This window comes from Scomber scombrus, chromosome 16 (genome assembly GCF_963691925.1).
Source record: "Scomber scombrus chromosome 16, fScoSco1.1, whole genome shotgun sequence".
Taxonomy (NCBI): domain Eukaryota; kingdom Metazoa; phylum Chordata; class Actinopteri; order Scombriformes; family Scombridae; genus Scomber; species Scomber scombrus.
This window is the reverse complement of record NC_084985.1, coordinates 6,919,152-6,939,259: the sequence shown is the minus strand read 5'-3', so window position 1 is coordinate 6,939,259 and position 20,108 is coordinate 6,919,152. Positions and strand designations below refer to the sequence as shown.

At 38.6% G+C, this 20,108-nt stretch overlaps 1 protein-coding gene across 2 annotated transcripts; it reads left to right on the top strand.

Annotated features, from left to right (window-relative positions):
* Positions 1–2,196: 2,196 nt before the first annotated feature.
* On the top strand, positions 2,197–19,667 carry ak2 (adenylate kinase 2). Of its 2 annotated transcripts, XM_062436581.1 has the most exons (7): positions 2,198–2,387; positions 7,073–7,198; positions 7,829–7,939; positions 9,491–9,585; positions 12,776–12,848; positions 15,171–15,390; positions 19,367–19,667. In XM_062436581.1, exons 1-7 carry the CDS (start codon positions 2,289–2,291, stop codon positions 19,372–19,374), a joined length of 732 nt encoding a protein of 243 aa, XP_062292565.1. In that variant the 5' UTR covers positions 2,198–2,288; the 3' UTR covers positions 19,375–19,667. The 2 variants fall into 2 exon arrangements, with proteins under 2 accessions (XP_062292564.1, XP_062292565.1); XM_062436580.1 differs by lacking the exon at positions 19,367–19,667 and having other exon boundaries at positions 2,197–2,387; positions 15,171–15,431.
* The last annotated feature ends 441 nt before the right edge of the window (positions 19,668–20,108 follow it).

The following is a 20,108-nucleotide window of genomic DNA, read 5'->3' as shown; positions in this document are numbered from 1 at the left end:
AGAGAGTGACACAGAGAGAGAGAGTGAGTGAGAGAGATAAAAAGAGAACAACCACATTTAAGTTTGACAAATCTTCCTGTATGAGGTCTGCCGAAGGGCTTTATCAAGATTATTGTTCGCTGGAATTTGTGTTTCACTTCACTTTTGTTTGCATGAAACAAATTATTTGTATTGTTAATCAGTGAAGCCACAGATACATGATGAGTTATGCTATTGTTAACACTATTAAGTACATAAGTGAACTGTTAACTCTTTAGTGTCCAGAAAGGCCTCTTAGACCAGCTGGGTTTGGCCTGTTAGCTGTTAGCAGTCCAGGTTAAGATCAAACAGAGATCTGGGTCCTCAGCTCTGAAACAGTCTTCCAGTTAGTACTCGATCTGCTGACACTGTTTCTGCCTTTTAATCCTGCATGAAGACACATTTTTACAGACTTGCCTTTTCAACTGATAAGTGGTCTTGTTTCTTTTTTACACCAAACAGGTCTGTAGTGCTGATTTTGTGATAAGTCAAAGCATATGAAATTGTGAATTAAAGTCATAATTTCTTTTAAGATTATCTATTACAACCAATTAGAAAGCAACAAAGGCAGAACCCAAAAGGAACCTAACTAAAGGTCCACTTATTTTGGGAGCTTTCAAGCACATCTGAGATCAGTATATGGGGTTTTTTAATTAGTGTATTTATTTTGCATTTTCAAGGATAAACTTTCACACTCAATAAAGATAAGTTTTGTAGAGCTTCCGATTGCATGTCTTGCTCTTTATCAGTGAAGTTTGCTCAGTAAGTGACCTCGAGTTGACCTATGAAGAACTTCCTAGCTCAATAAATGAAGACTGTTATTTAAACTTTGAGAGATCTGACAGTAAATGGAGTTAACATTTTTATTTTTGCATTTATTCTGTATTATTTCCAACCTCACAGGTGATCTTAAGCACTCAAGAGAGAGCCTTTTCTGGAGCTTTCAGCTTTATCCCACAGTCTAAATCAACAGATGGAGGTTTGCTCGAGTGAAAAATGAGTTAAAAGCCCGCTCCACTCAAAAGTGTTTTTCTTCTTGCTCCTACAGTTAAATGTGCAGAGTTTCAATGTGCAGAGTTTGACACTAAAAGGCTGTTTTCACATTCATCTACTGAAAGTGAAACGTTTCTCTGGGTTCATTGAAAATATAATTTTGAGGGGCGGGAGTTAGAGCATGATTAATGACATTACAAATGGTTCGGAGTCAACTGGTCCAATATTCATTTTATACAAGAGTGATGTGGACACTTGAAGCCTCCAGTGCACAAACACTGAGAATAGACTTTACAGTGAAAAGGGAGACATCTAGTGCACAGTAGTTAAACTTGTACATTTTGGGTTTGCTGGTTCTTATACTTGATTCTGCTGAACTTTGACCTGTTGTCCTCGTTCATAAATGCTTTTTTGTGCCCCCTATTGGTAACATAAGTACATTACAGTGTGAAAAATCAGTGCAAAAAGTCAATTAACAGCTGATCCCCAGACAAAAGTAGACCAGGTACAAAACCTCATCAAATTATATGGTTGAAATAACAAATGCAAACTACAACACTACTATGCAAAGGGAAGGTGTAAATGTAAGGAAATACACATTAATTGTGTTTTAACAGTAAAATAAACCCATTGTCCCCATATGTGGACATTATTTATTTAAAAACTACTTCCTGTTCAAAGACAATGCTTAGTTTTTGCATTTATCAGGTCCCACTAATCCCAAATATCTAGGAGTAATTAAAGATGCATACCAAACATGTACGATTTATTTACAAAATATAAAAAAATATTTTCTTTTCAGATAATAAAAACAGCAAAATGTGTATTTAGTAACATGTTAAATGTAACCCAAAAAAACCCTCCTGAGCAAAATCTTAAAGGTCTGACTTCAGATGTAACCCCCTTTGTAATCATCAACATTTTTAATAAGTAACTATAATTTAATGACACATTTATGTTGTGATTAAATTACATAACACGGTTACATATATTGATTATTGTTACACATATTTAACATTTTGGACTGAAGCCTATATCGGATATTACGATAGTAGGCGTTGTAAGAATTATAGCCAATCCGCGCACACCATAAATAACGGAACGGTGAGACAGCCAATCAGATGCCCGTATTCCCCAGAAGGGGGCGGGACTTCACAGTTCTCGTGAAGAAGAGGCGGAGGCTCTTCCTCTCCGGGGTAACTTGGTGAAGTGTCAGCAGGGCACTGGAAGGCAGAGTTAGGTAAAGTTTTCTGTCCTGCTGGTCTCCCGGTTAAGACATGGCCCCCAGCGCGCAGCTCAAAGAGGCAATAGCCGACATGCAGGAGGGGATCCGGGCCATTCTGCTCGGGCCTCCCGGAGCCGGGAAGGGGACTCAGGTGAGCTAAAGGCTAACATTAGCGTTAGCTGTTAGCATTAGCTGCTAGCTGTTAACGCATGGTCACCAATGGAAACCAATGCTAATGCTAATCTACTTACATATGACAGCAGCATTTAGCATATGGACTCATATATCTGATGACCACAGTCTGTATAGTTACTGCTGCTACCTATAGTTGAGTTATATATCAATATGTTGATCAGTTTTTTATTCATTTAACTAAATAAACACATTTAGTACAACTTTGAGGTATTTGTACTGAAGTATTTCCATTTGATACTGCTTTATACTTCCACTCCACTATAAAACATTACACTACATTAGAGAAATATTGTACTTTCTACTCCTTTACATGTATTTGACAGATCTACTTACTTGTCAGATGAAGATTTGACACAATATAAGCTCTTAAAATACAACATATTGTTATGATAAGATAAGATGTCTTTATTGATCCACCTTTGAGAGAAATTCATATTGACACAACAGTACAGTGGGGAAACAGGAACAGCCTAAGTAAATGGTATATGGACTGTACTTATATAGCGCCTTTCCAGTCTTTTTGACCACTCAAAGCGCTTTAACACTAAGTCTCATTCATCCATTCACACCCATTCAAACACTGATGACAGGGGCGTTCACACAGGGTGCTAACCAGTGCTCATCAGGAGGAAACTAACCATTCATATACATTCCCACACTGTTGGCACAGCAACGGGAGCAATTTGGGGTTAAGTGTCTTGCCCAAGGACACATCGACATGTTGACTGGAGGAATCGAACCCTCAATCTTCCAATTGGTGGATGACCGCTCTACCTCCTGAGCCACAGCCACTTCCACCCGCCTAAGGAAAGGAAGTGATCAGATAAATTAAATAATATACTATATACAGTAATCAATCTTAGCGTAAATAAATCTGCAATATGTGTAGTATGAGTTGAGTTGAGGTTATCACATTTTCAAGTTTGTCCTAAAATAGCAGTCAGGTGTCCATACGAACAGTGAAAGAGGTTTCTTCCTAGCCGTATTCATTCCTCATGTTCATACCAGCTATTAAAAGATCTCCTTCAAATGTGCTTTCAATGACAGTGATAGGGGTCAAAATCCACGGTAGTAGATGTGAAGCTCATAAGTGGATATCTGCCATATTTACAGTCTTTTTTTAAAGCATCAAATTCCCTCTTTGTGTCCCCCTGTTGAGCTGTGGTGGAGGTATAGTCACAAAAACAGCGATTTTGGCACTAAAAAGACTGTATTGGTGCATTATGAAGGATTCACTATGAACAGGACTCTTGCTTTAAGACATAAAACTGTGAACCGTTCCTTTAATTGCAGAAGCAGTTCTAAAGGTTAGTTTGATATTGGTCAACTTCTGCTCGATAAGTTAGTTTAATGAGCCTATAAAAAGTTTTAAATGCTAATTGTAGTTTACCAAAACCCAAATGAGTAACAAAAAAAGCACAAGTCCTCTTAGTTTAGAGTGATATAATGCAGAGAAAAGTGAGTAAATTTAGCCAAAATTCTGCAGTGAGCAAATATTTGGTGTTTAATTGAGAAACTGCTTCATTAAAACTGGCATAGATTGTTATCAGTCTTTATATTAGTAGATAGCGTTATCATCTCTTCAGTATGAACTGTTGACTCTCAGTATCAAGGTGTTAATGTCGGTGTATTTCTTGCTTGTGTGTGATGTGGTTTTCACATTGAGGCCACATCACTAGTCCATTAAAATCAAAAATACAATTGACTGACAACAACTTTTATTTATTTATCAGACAGATGGTTCTTAAATATGATTTACTATCTTTGTTTTGTATTACAGCTGAAACAATTAGTGGAGTCATGTAGTTAACCAACAAAATTAATCTGCAACAAATTTGATGCTTGCTTAATCATTAAAGGTACAATTCATTAATAAAATTAGGCGGGAAAAGCCAATTATTCTGTGGCTCCAGAGGCTGCTTTTCTCTTGTTATATCATTGAAAAATTAAATATATTTTGGCTTTAGAGTGGTGGTCAACATTGTGGTAAACATTTCTCACCACTTAAAAACTAAACCATGAATGTAAAAGTACTAAATGAATCAGTAATGTAAATGATTATGAATTACAGCCATCCAGCCCTATTTTTATATAATTTATCTGACAAAATAAACAGTTTGAAGATGTCCGATTGGGCTCACTCTGTGGCGTTTTATTTAGTAAATGATCACTGTACTGTAATAAAAGATAATAGATAGTAAAAAACAATTACTTATTTATCTAAATGATATCATTGTGCTGGCTGCTGATGCCACATAAAACAGTGCCAGGACAGTAAAGTGCTGATATCCTGATTATTTAACACGATTACTCACTGACTCACAGTTACAGTAACATTGAGACACAATGAGAACCGCTGCATTGGTTTTTTAAATGCTCAGTCTATTTCTGTCACATTTTAGAGAAGTGTAATCTGCACAGACAGCTGCTTTTAAATCACACAAACGTCTCGCCTTTATGTGTTTTAAGCTTAATAACTCTCCCAGTCTGTCTGTGAGTTCGTCTGCTTCACTACAGACAGATCGAGTCGCGACGGTGGGCGAGGGAATACAATTAATGATTCAATAAATACAAACTCCGCTGATTTCTTCCTGTGGAGCCGACTTTAAAAAAACTATTTTGGTTTGGTAAATGTCTGCTGTCAGTCAGACCGGTGAAGGCAGGTTAGGCGGCCGCCCGTCACGAGCCGCTGCTGAGTGACGGACGGTGGGCAGTGACCCTGAATGCAGGTCGGAGGTCTTCAGGGAGGAGCAAACATGAACTGCTGTAGAGGAAAAGGGTGCGATCGTTCGATTTGTAACATAAAACAAAGCAAGAGCATCATGGTGAAACAGAAAGAGGCGCAATAAATGTTTTATCTTCGCCATAATAGAAAATAAAATCCGGTTAAACCCCCAACCCTAGGCCCAAGTGACATTATTAAGCTCAATGTGACGGATTACAAACACAAAAGAGGGGCTTAATGTGGAGAACTCCCAGGTTGAAGTTCAGCAGCATCTATTCTGGTCAAACTGGTTCTTCGGGTTAGACCAGTCGGGCCTCTAACAATATAATAATGAACAATGGGGAATGTAGCATTACGTGTTTTAACCTTTGTGTGTCATCACCCCACCAATTGACCCTGTCTGTTTTGACTGTTCCTCCCTCCCTCCCTCCTTCTCTCTTTCTGCCCTCCTCTCTCTTTCCACCCTTACTTCTTTCCTTCCTCCATCCCCCTTTCTTCCTTCCTCCCTTTTCTTCTTTCCTCTGTCCTTCTTTCCTTCCTTCCTCCCTTCCTCTTTTCCTTTATCCCTCCCTCCCTCCTTCCTTCTTTCCTCTCTCCCTTCTTTCCTTCTTTCCTCAGTCCTTCCTCCCTTCCCTTCTTCCATTCCTCACTTCATTCCTTCCTCCCTCCTTTCCTTCCTTCTGCCTCCTTTCCTTCCTTCCTTCCTCCCTCCTTTCCTTCCTTCTTCCTCCCTTCTTTCCTTGACTCGAGGACGACAGGAGGGTTAAACCCTCACATACTGTTCATAATCTGTCTCATAATTACTCTATATAGTTATTCACATTCATAAATTACCCTTCAGTCATTAATACATGCATTTGATACAATATGAAGAATATAACATGTTTTAATGCTGATTTTTGACATAAATACAGGTGAAATTTGTGCATCTGCATTTATAAAAATGTGTATCAGCTGTACAAAAAGTTTAAAAAAGATAAAAGTAAAGCCTGACTAAAGTTAATGTGTATATGGTGTTTTTTACAACTCTCAAATGTAAAAATAGATCAAATTTGATGCTGAACAGTATGGAAGGGTTAATATCATGTGTTTCTGTAATATATTGAATAATATTAAAAAGCTCTTTCGACTTTCACTGTTTCATAACATTAGTCAGACTGCCAGTCAGCCTAAAGGGCAGCGACTCCTTCCCAGTACGACATACTTGCCTTTTTGCCTGTAATCGAACCCTTTTCCACAATTACATAATTCAATTTAATCTGTGTTGCAATTTTATCGGCACCAGAAGACCCAGTCGTCAGTGAAGTGTTGCCACTAAGAATGTCAAAATGACCCTTTTCTGTCCTTTGTGCTGCGTGTAGCGCTCTCAGATCAGCCACATGTTCGTGTTGAAGAGCGCGGGACACGTTTTCTGGCATTACTCCAGCGTGTTCGGTCTCTTATTTCTTTAACCCGCGTTGTACTCCGTATGGTGCTCTGTGGCAGTCCTGGTTTTAAGTTTCAAGTCTTATAGGATAGGTGGATATTCTTGGTCTTAAGATTCATATACTGACTATAGATAACTACACTCACACACAATCCAACTTCAAAAAGCACAAACTATCCCTTTAAAAAGCTGCTTTTTAATGCTGTGTTATAGCATCATATGATCCTTGATTTCACCCGATCTGCACACACAGAGAACATATTAGTCATAAAATTGGGTTACATAATGATCTACTAGAAAAATACAAAAGCTGCTCTCATGCTTAAACCAGCCAGAAATAGAGATGCTTGTCTCTGTGTAGTCAGTGGTGTAAAAGTTCAGCTCAACAGCCACAATGTTCCTAATTTTACGTGTTTTTTTTTAATGGTTATTTCTACGCCTGACAATGTATAAAGAGCTCTAACGTGAATGATCTCTCCCTCTCTTGCAGGCCCCTCGGCTAGCGGAGCAGTACTGTGTTTGCCACCTGGCCACCGGTGACATGCTGAGGGCCATGGTGGCCTCAGGCTCCGAGCTCGGAAAGAGGCTCAAACAGACCATGGATGCTGGCAAACTGGTAACGCTTCTGCTCATCTTTGTCTCATGATCTCCGTGTGTGTGTGTGGTGTTCTTCTCTTTCTCTTTACCCTCTATTAGGGTGTTGTTGATGTTACAGCTCCATCATGCTCAGTCCCACGTCGCTTCGTAATTTCTGATCTTTTGATTTGTTTCCTGTAACTTTTTTACATCTGCCAAAATTAACTGACACCGATTGTTGAAAATACAAACATGCAGTGTGTGTGTGTGACACCATAAGACCGCAAACTAGGTTATTTCCTCATACATTCAATCAAATTACAGCCATATTTGGAGGAAGTTATTTTGTTTCTGGGTCAGTGACAGTTTTTGTTTGTGTCCATGTGGTTTAGTCAAATTTAAAGAGGTTAAAATGTTAAAATAACGTATGAATAACTTGCACACATCCTTTTTTTTGTGAACCCAACATACAATTTCAGCTTCTTTTTTTTTTACTATTTGTCACTGACCCTTAAACAGTTTTGTAACTATTAATAGGATGTTACTTTAAAAGATCACACATGCTCGTCCAGCCTATACCTGTATGCATGAAGGTTAATTAAAGTTAGATGTAAGCTAACACAGTGATCAAACTGAAACTGAGTGAATTGTTTTTTATCTTGTGTTGCAGGTCAGTGATGAAATGGTCGTGGAGCTCATAGAGAAGAATCTCGACACGCCGGCCTGCAAGAAGGGCTTCCTGTTGGATGGATTCCCTCGCACTGTCAAACAGGCAGAGATGGTCAGGATTACATTTAATTCGATGTTCTACAGTTGTTCTTTGCCTCTGTTATGTAACGTGAAACAAAACTGTCCTTTTTAGTCGAGTTTATTTATGTAGGGCGTTAAGGAGTGCAGCAAAAGGGCTCCCTGGTGGACTGAGGGTTTAAGACAATGTAAACTCTGACCTTCCTTTCTCTCCCTCCTCATTTCCTCTCAGCTTGTACTGTACACAATCCCACTTACAAAGGCAAAAATGCACCCAAAAAATCCTTATTAATATGGTGGATTCATTTAAATCAAGTATATTAATCAATATCTAACTGTCAGTTAACTAAAAAAGAAAAATATCATCCTCAAAATGTTATTTTTTATATAAATGAAAAAGTTAGGAGCAGAAAATCTTACAACCTTAAATGCACATTGTGTAATTTCTGCCACTAGGTGTCTCTCAGTCAAAACAATAATAAAAGAGAGAGTTTGATGATGATGTGAAGTAGTGCGGGGGTCATGGAGCTGTTATCTTCAGCATTAAACAAACAGCTTGTAACTGTGAGGATTCGTCATTCAGGAGCTTAATTATCCACAGATGTTTCCTCCTCCCCAAAATGAAAGTACACAATGATTAAAACTGATAGGATCACTGAGTAAAGCATTTTGATGGAGGGAAAAAATTTAAAACCAATCTGTGACGATGTTTAGTGACGCAGGATGTAAGGAGGGGCTGCTGCTAATGTTTGCTCGGCTTGTTTCTCTGATAACTTGAGATCTAGACGTCCGATGATTAAAATCCTTCATCCTATTAAAAGATACACTTAAAAACAACCAATAAAAATGTGGCTTAAAACTGAAAAAAGTCCATTTATGACAGTTTCTGGCTTAAAACCACAGTGCTGATAGATTTGGTAGAGGAGGTATGATCCTATTGCCAGGCGACCAAATCAATCGGATCACTACCTTGAATAAAATTACAGGTTTCTCTGAGTTTGGAAATTGTTAAAAACAATTGGGATAATGTAAAAGAACAACTTAACAAACTATAAAACATAGCTTTAGTAGTTTTTAGACATTTTAAAGTGGAATAGTTACATATTGAAGCTTTTAGTCTTCTCAAAATCACAGAATAAAAACCTTCATGGTGGTCGAAATTAAAACTGTACATTTGCAAATTGAAGTCCACACTCAGAAAAAGCCTTCTCTCAAATAACAGACCCAGAAGGCGTTAATCAAAACCTCACCTTGCGATGAAATACAAATCTACTACTACTCTACTACCAATCTACTTTATAAATTACAAGTTAAGATCTGTCTCTAATAATAACCGGTCTCAAATGAAAGGTCCAGTCACTGTCTGAGAATCCACATTTTTGACTCAGCAGCAGGATTACATTATATCCTGCCAACATTTCCACTGTGTTCGGCATTCAGCTGATGTTTTTATTTATTACTTATATACTTCTCACCAGTATGAGTCGTGCTGGGAAAAAGAACCAAAGAGCTGGGAAAAAGTTCTCATGATCAGATATCACTCATGTTTTTATACGTGACGTCCTCCTTTGTTCGTCTCTTCCAGCTGGACGACCTGCTGGAGAAGAGACAGGAGAATCTGGACTCCGTGATCGAGTTTGCCGTTGACGACTCTCTGTTGGTCCGCAGGATCTGTGGCAGGTAGGAGCCAGCGCGACAGACAATTAATTATTCAACACCAGAGACATTCAATCTGTTTTATTTCCCAAGCACGTAGCCGGTACACAACACCGGTTTATGAGTTGCCAAGTTGGTACTTCTTTTCTTTCTTTCTTTTGACTGAGAAGCTCCTCATTCTGTCCGTGTGCCTTAATCCACCTGGGCAGGTAGATTGATTGGTGTGAACAGGAGAGTCTGGGACAAGGAGATAATGTTGGAGAGAAGTGGAGCGTGAATTAATGCGATTAAGCAGAGAAGGTAGCCTGAGGGTTGTTTTGTTTTTTTTGAGCGTCCTGCAGCTGGAAGGTAGCAGGTGTGAATCCTCGTCCCTGCTGAAGTGAGCTGATTCGTGTCCAATAGAGGTTTTAAACTGTGGGGGAAACTCTACTTTTCATGAATGTATAATGGGACACGAGCATAAAAAAAAATCACAGTAACAGTGTGATTATTAGAAGCTACAGCTCAGGAGTGAAGCTCACATTTAGAGCATAAAACACAGAACTTTATAGCAGTTATTGTGTTTAATTGTCCTTCTGTTAGGAAAGTTAAACAACAACAAGGAAACCAAAAGCAAATACAGATACCTGTCCTTTTTTAAAGTGGACATTTCATGTTTTTTGTCCTTTTTTAAAATACTTTTATGTCAGATGTCTGTTAAACATGATCAAACTTTACAAACTTGAGTTGAATGGAGGCAAAATGCTCCTTTTAAAGTCAAAAGTCAGGATTTCAAGCTGCTTTGAATGCTGCGTTTGCAAAGTTACCTCCACGTCCTCCTCGAGATGACGCCAGATTGTTCTCACATCCCCACAAACGACTTTGGATCTATTTCAGGCTCAAACATGTGTGACGTATTTCCCTCAATATTCTGAGTAAAGAAAGAGGAAAAGAAGTGAAGTCTTTACTACTAGCTGCCTGAAGTCTGCTGAGCTAACTAGAACAGATTGGGCTCATCAGGAGGGAGGCCTTAAAGAGACAGACAGAGGGCCAGAATGAGATAAATTCAAAGTTTAAAAGATAAAAGTGGGTTTTTTAAACTATAAATGTAAAAATATTCCAGTCGAGCCCCAGAAAAATAAATATGAACCTGGAAATGTGCGTGATACGTCCTCGCTTTCAGAAGCCAGGAACTAACTCATTCCTTCAAGGTGAATACACAGCCCTGCAATAAAGTTAAAATATTGATGATAAATATTTGATGAAGGCCTGAAAACATCTCGGTAGCTTTCGTAACTGAGCAAAACCCTTTTTTTTGTTTTGTTTGTTTGTTTGTTTGTTTGTTTCAATGCAGTAGCTGTGATCCGTGGAGGTGAAGTAGAAGTAGAGTTCAACTTTTGTGAACATGCCGACCTTTTGAGAGACAAACCGTGTTACACCATCCTGTTTCATATAACTCTACTTTGCCAAAAAGCATTGCCCAATTAGGGTTGTTAGATCTTCAAAAGAATTTAGTTTGAACAAGTACGAACACGCACGTGAATTACGCTGATGAAAACGTAAGTCACACACGCAGCTTGTTCAGTACAACATATCAATCACACCTTTTTGTTCAGCTTAATGCATTCAAAGTGATTTACGGATGACTGACAATGATAATACTGAACAAATTTGAACAAATTTAAACAGTAAAAGCAATTTGAGCCCAATGGATGCAAGAAAAGATAAAGATACATCAAAATGAATTAAGAACTAAATAAAGAGATAAAGGATGATAAAGTCAGCAAACAGCTTCAAATTAATCCATGTTGTTTCCATGGTGACGAATCCTCAACGCGTGTACAAACCGCTTTACACGCAGTTTGTCACGAGTGTTTGTTCAGCGTGACATAAAAGATCACTGTAGTACATGTTTTGGGTCAATGATGTTTTTTAATGTCCATGTGGTTTAGTCAAATTTAAAGGCGTTATGAATAACTTTGCACACGTTCTTTTTTTTGTGGATCCAGCATCAAATTTCTGTTTTTAATCCATTTTGACAGAATATATTAGATTATGGCAAAAATGTCTAAGTGGTGTAACCATAAAAACTTTTGACCAAATAATTCAACTTGCTTAAAAACACTAAATTCTCAATAAGACACCATATCAACTAGTTTAGCATGATCTTACATTATAACTTTTTATATTAAATAAAGATAATGGAATACAATTGTTCTAAATATTACATTTAACCTGGGGAATCATGTCAATCAGGAATCAGTAATTATTAGTATAAGTCCACTTAAATACACTGTAGGTGGATAAATATTTAATATTTATCATTCTTTTGTGGTTACACCATTTGACATTTTCAGGAGCATTCAGTCTTTTGGTTAAAAAAATGGTGCAAATGTCATTTCAAATGACATAAAACCAACAAAAATTCAAAATGTACATTATAACAAACCTGATGCTGCCATCTTGCCAACCCTTATTTGTCACTGACCCATATATAATATATTATTCCACACATTGAAATAATTAAGCCGATAGATCTTTCCTCTTCCATTTAAGTCCATTTAACCTCAAAGGAAACTTGTTGCATCCTGCAGCAGCCGCTCCATCACCACTTCCTGCTCTGACCTCGCATTGATTTTATTAATGTAAGCACCACAGGGTGAGGCCGAAGAGAAAGTTTTAATCCTTGTAACAACTTCATTGGCGGCTTGTTTGTTGTTTCTCGGTAGGTTTCCATCCCTCTCTGCTCTTCTGCCTCCTCTGAGCAACAAATAATGATTCACATAATGGTCGCAGATGTGCTTAATATTACACACTGTGCTCTGGTTTGAAGCTGACCCACACTCTGAACAGGCAGATGTGTTTTCAATAGACCTTCATCCAAACACGTGTCAGCGCTTTTAGAAAAATCAAATTAGGAAATCTTTTTTTTTATTGTTGTTTGTGAATGCAGCACAGTGTTTTTGTCCTCTTTCTTTATTATCACCACTCTATATTATCCACACGCCTCTTTTTTTTTGTGAGGTGCAAGAGGCCGACTGCTGCCTCCTTTTTCAAGCCAAAGTAGGACAGGGGCAACGAGTGGGATGTGAAAAGGACAGTTAAGTAGTTAAGTGAGTCACCGTAGCTGTCTAACCCTCATCTGTCCTCCTCCTCCGCTCCTTACTCTTGATTTCTTTTCCGTCCTTGTCTTGTCCTCCACCTCCTCTCACCGTCTCTCCTCCGTTTTCCCCAGACTAATTCATCAGCCAAGTGGCCGCTCCTACCACGAGGAGTTCAACCCCCCCAAAGAGCCCATGAAGGATGACGTAAGTAGTTTCACTATCAACCCACTTAGAAACCACTTCTTGCTAAACTGCCACCTACCTGAAACGACTGCCGGCCTGCGTGTTGGTGACTGTCAGCCAGCTTCAGACTAAGTGCTTTGACGTATTCTGGTTGTATAAATCATTTGGGACATCAACCTTGGATTTCATTTGAGATTTAAAGAGGCGACCGCTTGGCCTTCAGCGGGAGAGTAGCAGGCCTTTTTTTTTTTTTTTTACAGCAGGGGACTCTGACTTGTCACAGCAGAAAAACATGTTAAAAAAAAGTGTTAATATGAGCAGCGAAGTGTCTCTGTGAGCCCAACACAGTCTGAAACCAAAGCAGCTTAATGAAATTCAGTGATTAAATTTTATTATTTACATACATACTGTGATGTGAAAATGTCTCCTGTTAAAAAAGGTCTTTCGGTTAACGATGATGACCGATGTGGTGTTTTTATATAATACCAGAAGACTATATTTAAAGTTCCCCTCCAGACATGTTTTAATGTGTCTAAAATGCTCCACTTGGACTCATAATTTATGTCTAATATGGGTTTACCCCCCAAAAAAGTTCAGTTATCTTATTAAAATTCTTAAATATACATCTTCTCCTTCTCACTCGTTAAAATTCAATAATCTATGAATATGAATATATTGTTAATTTTAAAAGTTTAACTGCAGTTTTTGTGCCCCTGGAGGCTTTGAGTTTGTTGAATATTGAACCAGAATTGACTCCAAACTATTTGTAATGTAACATTAATGTGAAAACAGCCTTTTAGTGTCAAATTTTGCACAGTGAAGCTCAAACATTCAACACTAAGAGCAAGAAGAATAGCGTATTTTTTTAGCGGAGGAGGCCTTTAACTCAACAGATTTTATTTAAGAGCATTTTTGTGGTTGGAAGTAATACAAAATAAATGTGTTTACTCCATAAGTCTCTGAATGGGTCGGCCCCGGAATACCTGTCTGACCTTATTAAACTGCATCAGCCCTCCAGAGCCCTTAGGTCAGCTAATCAGGTGGTCTTGGACGTTCCTCGATCCTTCTTAAAAACTTGAGGAGATCGAGCCTTCGCAAGTTGCGGCTCCCACTCTGTGCGACTGCGAATAGCCTCTCCACTTTTAAAACACTGCTTAAAACGTACTTGTTCACCTTGGCCTTTGGCGGAGTGTAGCCGCTTTATTGGGTCTTTTATCTGTTATATTTCTCTGTATTATTGTTTTGTTTTTTATTGTTTCTGCTTATTTTACTGTAAAGCACTTTGGTAGGCCATTGGCTGTTTTAAATGTGCTATATAAATAGAGATGACATTGACTTTGACATTTACTGTCAGATCTCTCAAAGTTCATTTATTGAGAAAGAAAGTTCCTTATAAGTCAACTCTAGGTCCACCTATTGAGTATAAAAGTTTATCCTTGGAAATACAGTAGGTGAAGTATAGTGAACATATTTTTGAGTGGAGGGGGCCTTTAACTCATTTTTCACTGGAGCAAAACGTTGATTTAGACTGTGGGATAAAGCTGAAGCTCCAGAAAAAGTTACATTGAGTGCTAAAGATCAGCTGTGAGGTTGGAAATAATACAAAACTAAAACTGTTTACTGTTTGCTGTCAGCTTTTAAATATAATCCCTCAAAGTTTAAATAAAAGTCTTTGTTTATTGAGCAAGAAGGTTTATTGTCACTCAAGTCAAGGTCCGCTTACCAAGTTGAATACTGGATCCAAAGTATTGGACTAAAACAACTTTTAGTCACATGAGTTCAGGGATTGTTGTGCTGCTGCTGTGACTGAATGAATGTAACTGATGGCGGTAACTCTGACTTTCATAACAAAGAATCTTTTATTTAAATATCTTCCTGATACCTGATCTGCTTAATGAGGTCAGTTTCGGTCAGCGCACAGATATCAAACCGATAAATGCGGAGCATCACGACTTAATGCGCTTCGCTCTTTGTGATTTCTACACGTGTACCACGTGAAGCAGAGCGGCTCCCTCCTCCGTTAACAAAGCACCATTCACAGCGACACACAATCATCAAGCTCAGAAAAGTAAAGGCTGCTGTTTCTAAAAGTAGAACAGAAGAAACGGGTTTCAGTACAGCAACAAGTGACGTGTGTGTAAGAAAGCGAGTAAAGTGACACTAGATTAGATCTGGATAAACCAGAATGAGCTCAATGTACAGAAAAAAAAAGATCACTGACCTCATTTTTGACGCAAAATGAAACCCGTTGTACAAGTCTCAGTCACCTCGTGTTTATTATTCTTTTCATCTGTCTCTTCGTCCCTCTTCTCATGTCTTTCCTCCCTTCTCCTGTGCTTCCAGTTGACAGGTGAGCCGCTCATCCGCCGCAGTGACGACAACGCGACGACGCTGCGGTCCCGCCTGGACGCCTACCACCGTCAGACGGTCCCTCTGGTGGAGTACTACAGAGCCAGGGGGCTGCACACGGCCGTCGACGCCGCCAAGAACCCCAACGTCGTCTTCGCCTCCATCCTAGCCGCTTTCTCCTCCGCCACGGAAGTCCCGGCCCGCGCTACCGCCTGTAAAGACCAAGTGTTCTTCATTTAAAAAAAACTCTCTTTCTCCATTCTTCGTTCCTGTATCCCCACCACTCCTCTCTCTCTCTCCACTTTCCTTCACGGTGAAGATTATACAAGAGTTGATCAAGTGTCACAGCGGCAACAACATGTAACTTTTTTGTGAAGGTGTAAAGATGGAAGATGAGGACTCAAATGTGGCAATGTGATTCAAGTTATTTGCACCAGTGTGTTGATCCCTGTTGTAGAAACAGAAAGGATTATTTTGTTACTCTATATCCTAAAATCAAGTCTGAAAGCGAATGAGCCAATGTAGAGCTTCTACGTTAATAAACTCTGCTGCTTCTGCTTCTCATCCGTATAGAAACGATGAGATTTTAAGGATTTTTTTTTAGCAGAGCAGAGAGCCGTGCATGTTTCTAGAGCTGTTTTTTTTCTTTTTTCTTACCCTGAATGTGCTTCAAAGTATCGACATTTGTTGCATATTGTTTGCCTTTGCTGGACATGTTTGCTCTTGTTTAATCGGTGACTTTGCCCCTTTTTTTTCTCTTCCTCGTGCACATAAAGTATGAAAGCTGTTTGTTTAAGCAGGCTACACTTTACTCCTCTAAAGGTAGAAACACATTAGAGGCTCTGGAGTACTTTGCAGTGTCTCTTAACATCTTCAAATAGTTATTTGACTTGTAGCATTAAGAGAGAAACAAAGCAGTTGGCTTTCATAAGTTAAAGTATCGCTATGAAGATCGTTTAATAGTTTTGGACGTGAAAGAAACTCCATGATGCAGCATTTTTTTCCAAGAATCCAAGACAAACATGAGTAAATGCCAGTTAATGAAACCCAACATCCAGAATGTAATTTATCTAGTATAATAGCCAATTATTATAAAACTAGCAAACGAACAGCTTGCAGCTTTCAGTGCTACAGATGCTTCAGTGTCTGACCTCAAATTCACAATGACACTGATGTTTCGGGTGGTTTGGACACTTTTTTAGTTTCCTCTACCACTCACCTAGGACATCCTGCCTCTTTTTTTATCTTTACTTTCTTTCTTTGTCCTGTTTCCTCTTTGTCCTCTTCGTCCTTGTCCTGTTCCTCTGTGGTTTTAACTACCGCTCGGACTCCAGAAATGACCCTCCAGACGTTAGACAGACTGCACTAGTTGAAGAGGGGAAAAAAATAACTTGGCATTTGATTATTATGAGTGATTGTTAAATCAATACGCACTTAACCGAGAAACAGGCTGCACTGTGTTCTCGTTGAAGTAGCTGAATCACGACTGAAGACCTGAGCGGTGTGACGTCAGCTCCGTCTGGCTCGACACCAGCGCTGGGTTTTTTTTTTACAAGGTTCATAAAGTCGCGGTTGCTTTTCCTTCCTGGCAGAGCATGTGAGTTACTGTCACTCTTAGGAGGAAGTTAATGTGATGAACCTGTTTATTGTTGTATGATGAAAGAAGCACTTTATACTGTAGTAGTAATGGAAATAGAAGAAGACTAGAATTTCAAAAAGGGGGGGGCAGACTTCACTAGAAAAATACAGTGTTAAATATTTTGATGAGTTTATTGGAGCTCTCTGGTCAACTTGACCTTTTTAATGTGATCATTTTAGTCCAGTATGTAGTCTGCTGCAGGGCATGTCCAACTCCTTTAGCCACTCATACACTGATATATTACGTTTGCCTAGATTAAAGTTAATGATCGTGTGAGAAATGTGGTGAATATTAAATATACATCAATGGACTGTGAGTCCGCCGACAGCGGACTTCAGAGCTTTGGAAACCGAACATTAAAACTCTGACCCAGTCGAAATTAAGACAGCGTGACCAACACTGGATTGTTTTAGTAGATATTGATATCAGTATTTAGAGTTTAAAAGGTCTCATAATGGAAGATCGTAATTATTTTTAACATGAAGACATCACTAGAAAAGAAAACTAAAGGAACCTGCAGACTTTCTGTCACCTGAACCTTAATAACACAAAGTAACATGAAGGTGAGTTCAAGTGATGGTCAGTGTGTGGGATTCTTTAGTTTTAAAGAGTTTTTGACCCTATGCACTGACACACAGATTTTTTTATAGTGTGTAGAACATATAAATACATAAGCAAACATGCACATTTTGGGTTTATTTGTGACCATCATACAGACTGAGTTTGATATTTGACAGTTAAAAAAAAAAAAAGAAGCTTTGTTTCTAAATATTCCCCAACCTATTTTTTTTTTTTTTGCTGTTTATTTTTAACCTATAACAGACACAATACATCAGCAGGAAGCTCAAATCAGCCAATATATCGATCTAACTCTAGAAATTAAGAACCAAAATCCCACAATGTGACTACAACCCATGTTTACAGATCAATCAATCAAAATGTGACGAGCTTGTGTAATGCTAATGCTAAATGCTAAACACCATATTTACCTCCAAGCTTGCTTTTATTTTGCTCTTTTTTCTCTGCCTGCGACCGGCTTCGCATGTTTCTCCTCTTGAGGATCGTAGATATGGCAGCGCTGCGGCCCAGACTCGTTAATAACGTGTTTCTGATTGAATGTAATTATTTTAAGTTGTTAAAACCTGACATGGCTCACAATTGATTGCAGACGGCTCATTAGACCCTTCTCGCACAGCGTGACATAAAATGAACTTTAAAGATTGTTGTTATGATAATGTGTAGTCACCTTTTAAGATTGCTTTTTTTATGCATGGATATAATCTTTAAAAAAAATCTGGGCTCAAGAAATGACCGTAACTGCTGTTTTTTCCCGTCCGAAATGAACATTTTTGCTCATAATTCAACATTTACATTGAATCATGTCATAGAAAGACTGGAGCAAAGATGTTATAAACAAATCTATCAAATGCCTTGCTAAAAAAAAAAAAAAAAAAAAAAAGATTACAGGACTTTTGTATAAGAATGTAAAATGCATTTGAAGTAGAAGCACTTTAAAGAGAATGAAGTCTGTTGTACTTAATGTGAAGTTTGTGTTTTTAAAGTTGGATTTAAGTTGTATTGTTTTGTTTCATCACTGAGTGTTCGGAGGCCGGGGGTTCAGTAGTTTAAGACTGAACTAAATTTAACTTTTTAACAGAGAGGTTTGCCTTGCTTTGACATCACAGATTGTGTGAAGGGAATTGGATCAAAGAGCTCTGACGGACGTCGGAACGCTCAAAACTTCAGAAAAATTCCTTCTCGGAAATGTTTTGAATTCAGGCTTTTGTTTCTTCTCCCAAAGGTGTCTTTGCACTTTTTTTGTTCCGCTTGTATTTTCCGGCTCTGTCTACTGTATGTTTCTTTCCAAAGACTTTCATTGATTCATACGATGGGAATGTCTTCAATTCTCAGGAGAAGTAATTGAAGCCCCCCCCCCCTCTCTCTCTCTCTCCCTCTCTCTCTCTCATAATAATTGATGAATAGAAAATCGCAGCTCGGCCTCTGAGCACTCGTGTGACCTTTCTCTTCTCCTTGACTCCTCTGTTCCTGCCACTACTCTGTAGTCACCTGGTGTTTGTGTTCAGTGGAAACATCTTGCATGCAGACTGTGTCACCTGCAGGTTCCCCCTGAATACTGATGTGTTTCTTTTTCTCTCGGGGGTTGTTGTGATGAAAAACAGTAGCAGATGTTCAGCAGTTCCCAGTAGGCAGATTTCACTCTTTTATTTAGCTCGGCCAGACAATTTCATGCCATATTTCCCTTTTAATATTCTGTACTGTGCTGAACGACTGTTGTTTTTTTAAACATTTATCATTCTTGGAAATCTGTGAATGTTTTGTTTTGTTTGGCGTCAATGAATGTGACTTTTTTTATTTGCACTTTAAAGTGAACGCTAATTGCACTCGCAGATGGATAGGAGTAATATCTTTTGTCACACTTCCAGCATTTAAATGACCCAAAAAAAAAAAAAGTGTTAGTCATGGCTTGTTGTAGTGTATCTGTAATTCACCCAAGACTTCTCTTCCCCTCTTTCTCCCTTTTGTTTTCCAGCTGGTTGAATCCTGAGCTGCTCCATTCCCACCGAGGCGAAGGATTGGAGTTGGTAATGGAGCTCGTGTGGACAGACGGAGGGATGGGTCAGTGGTTGGAGGGAGGGAGGGAGGGAATCAGAAAATAAGAGGAATCCTCATGTTTCATAAGTGTTTAAAGGCAGATAAAATAATGTGGTGCTGTCGTGCTCTAAGTTGGCAGCATTTCCAGTAGATACTGACAGGAATGAGAGAAGCCATTTTATGTCCATGTTCCTCATGTTTCCCCTTCTAATAAATCTCATGCTTTTCTACAATCATGACACGTTTGTGCACCGAGTGTTTTCTTCATCAGACTGTATACTTCACAATATTTGTTTTTTGGGTTTTTCTTAAATGTTGCACCAGTTTCTGCTTCTCGAGTATCACCGTTACTTTAAAATCACGGAGCAAAGCATCTGATATTCTGAATAAATGAAAACCCAGAAAGAAGTCTTGAATCTTTAAAGTCAAGTCTAATCATCTGGGTGAAAAGTATGATTTTGAACTTGTTTCCTTTTAGTTGTGTTTGTATTTCCTCATCCAAGAAGCCAGAAATGACACACGATATGTTCGTGCTCTTGTTGTGATATATGAAATTACAGAAGCCTCAATATAGTCAAATATATGTGATAGTAAAAGTCTTTTCTTTTGGTTAGTGTTGTTCAAATTGAGCATGGGTGTGTTATTTCCAGCTGCCATCTTTATTTGGATTTCAAAGAAGA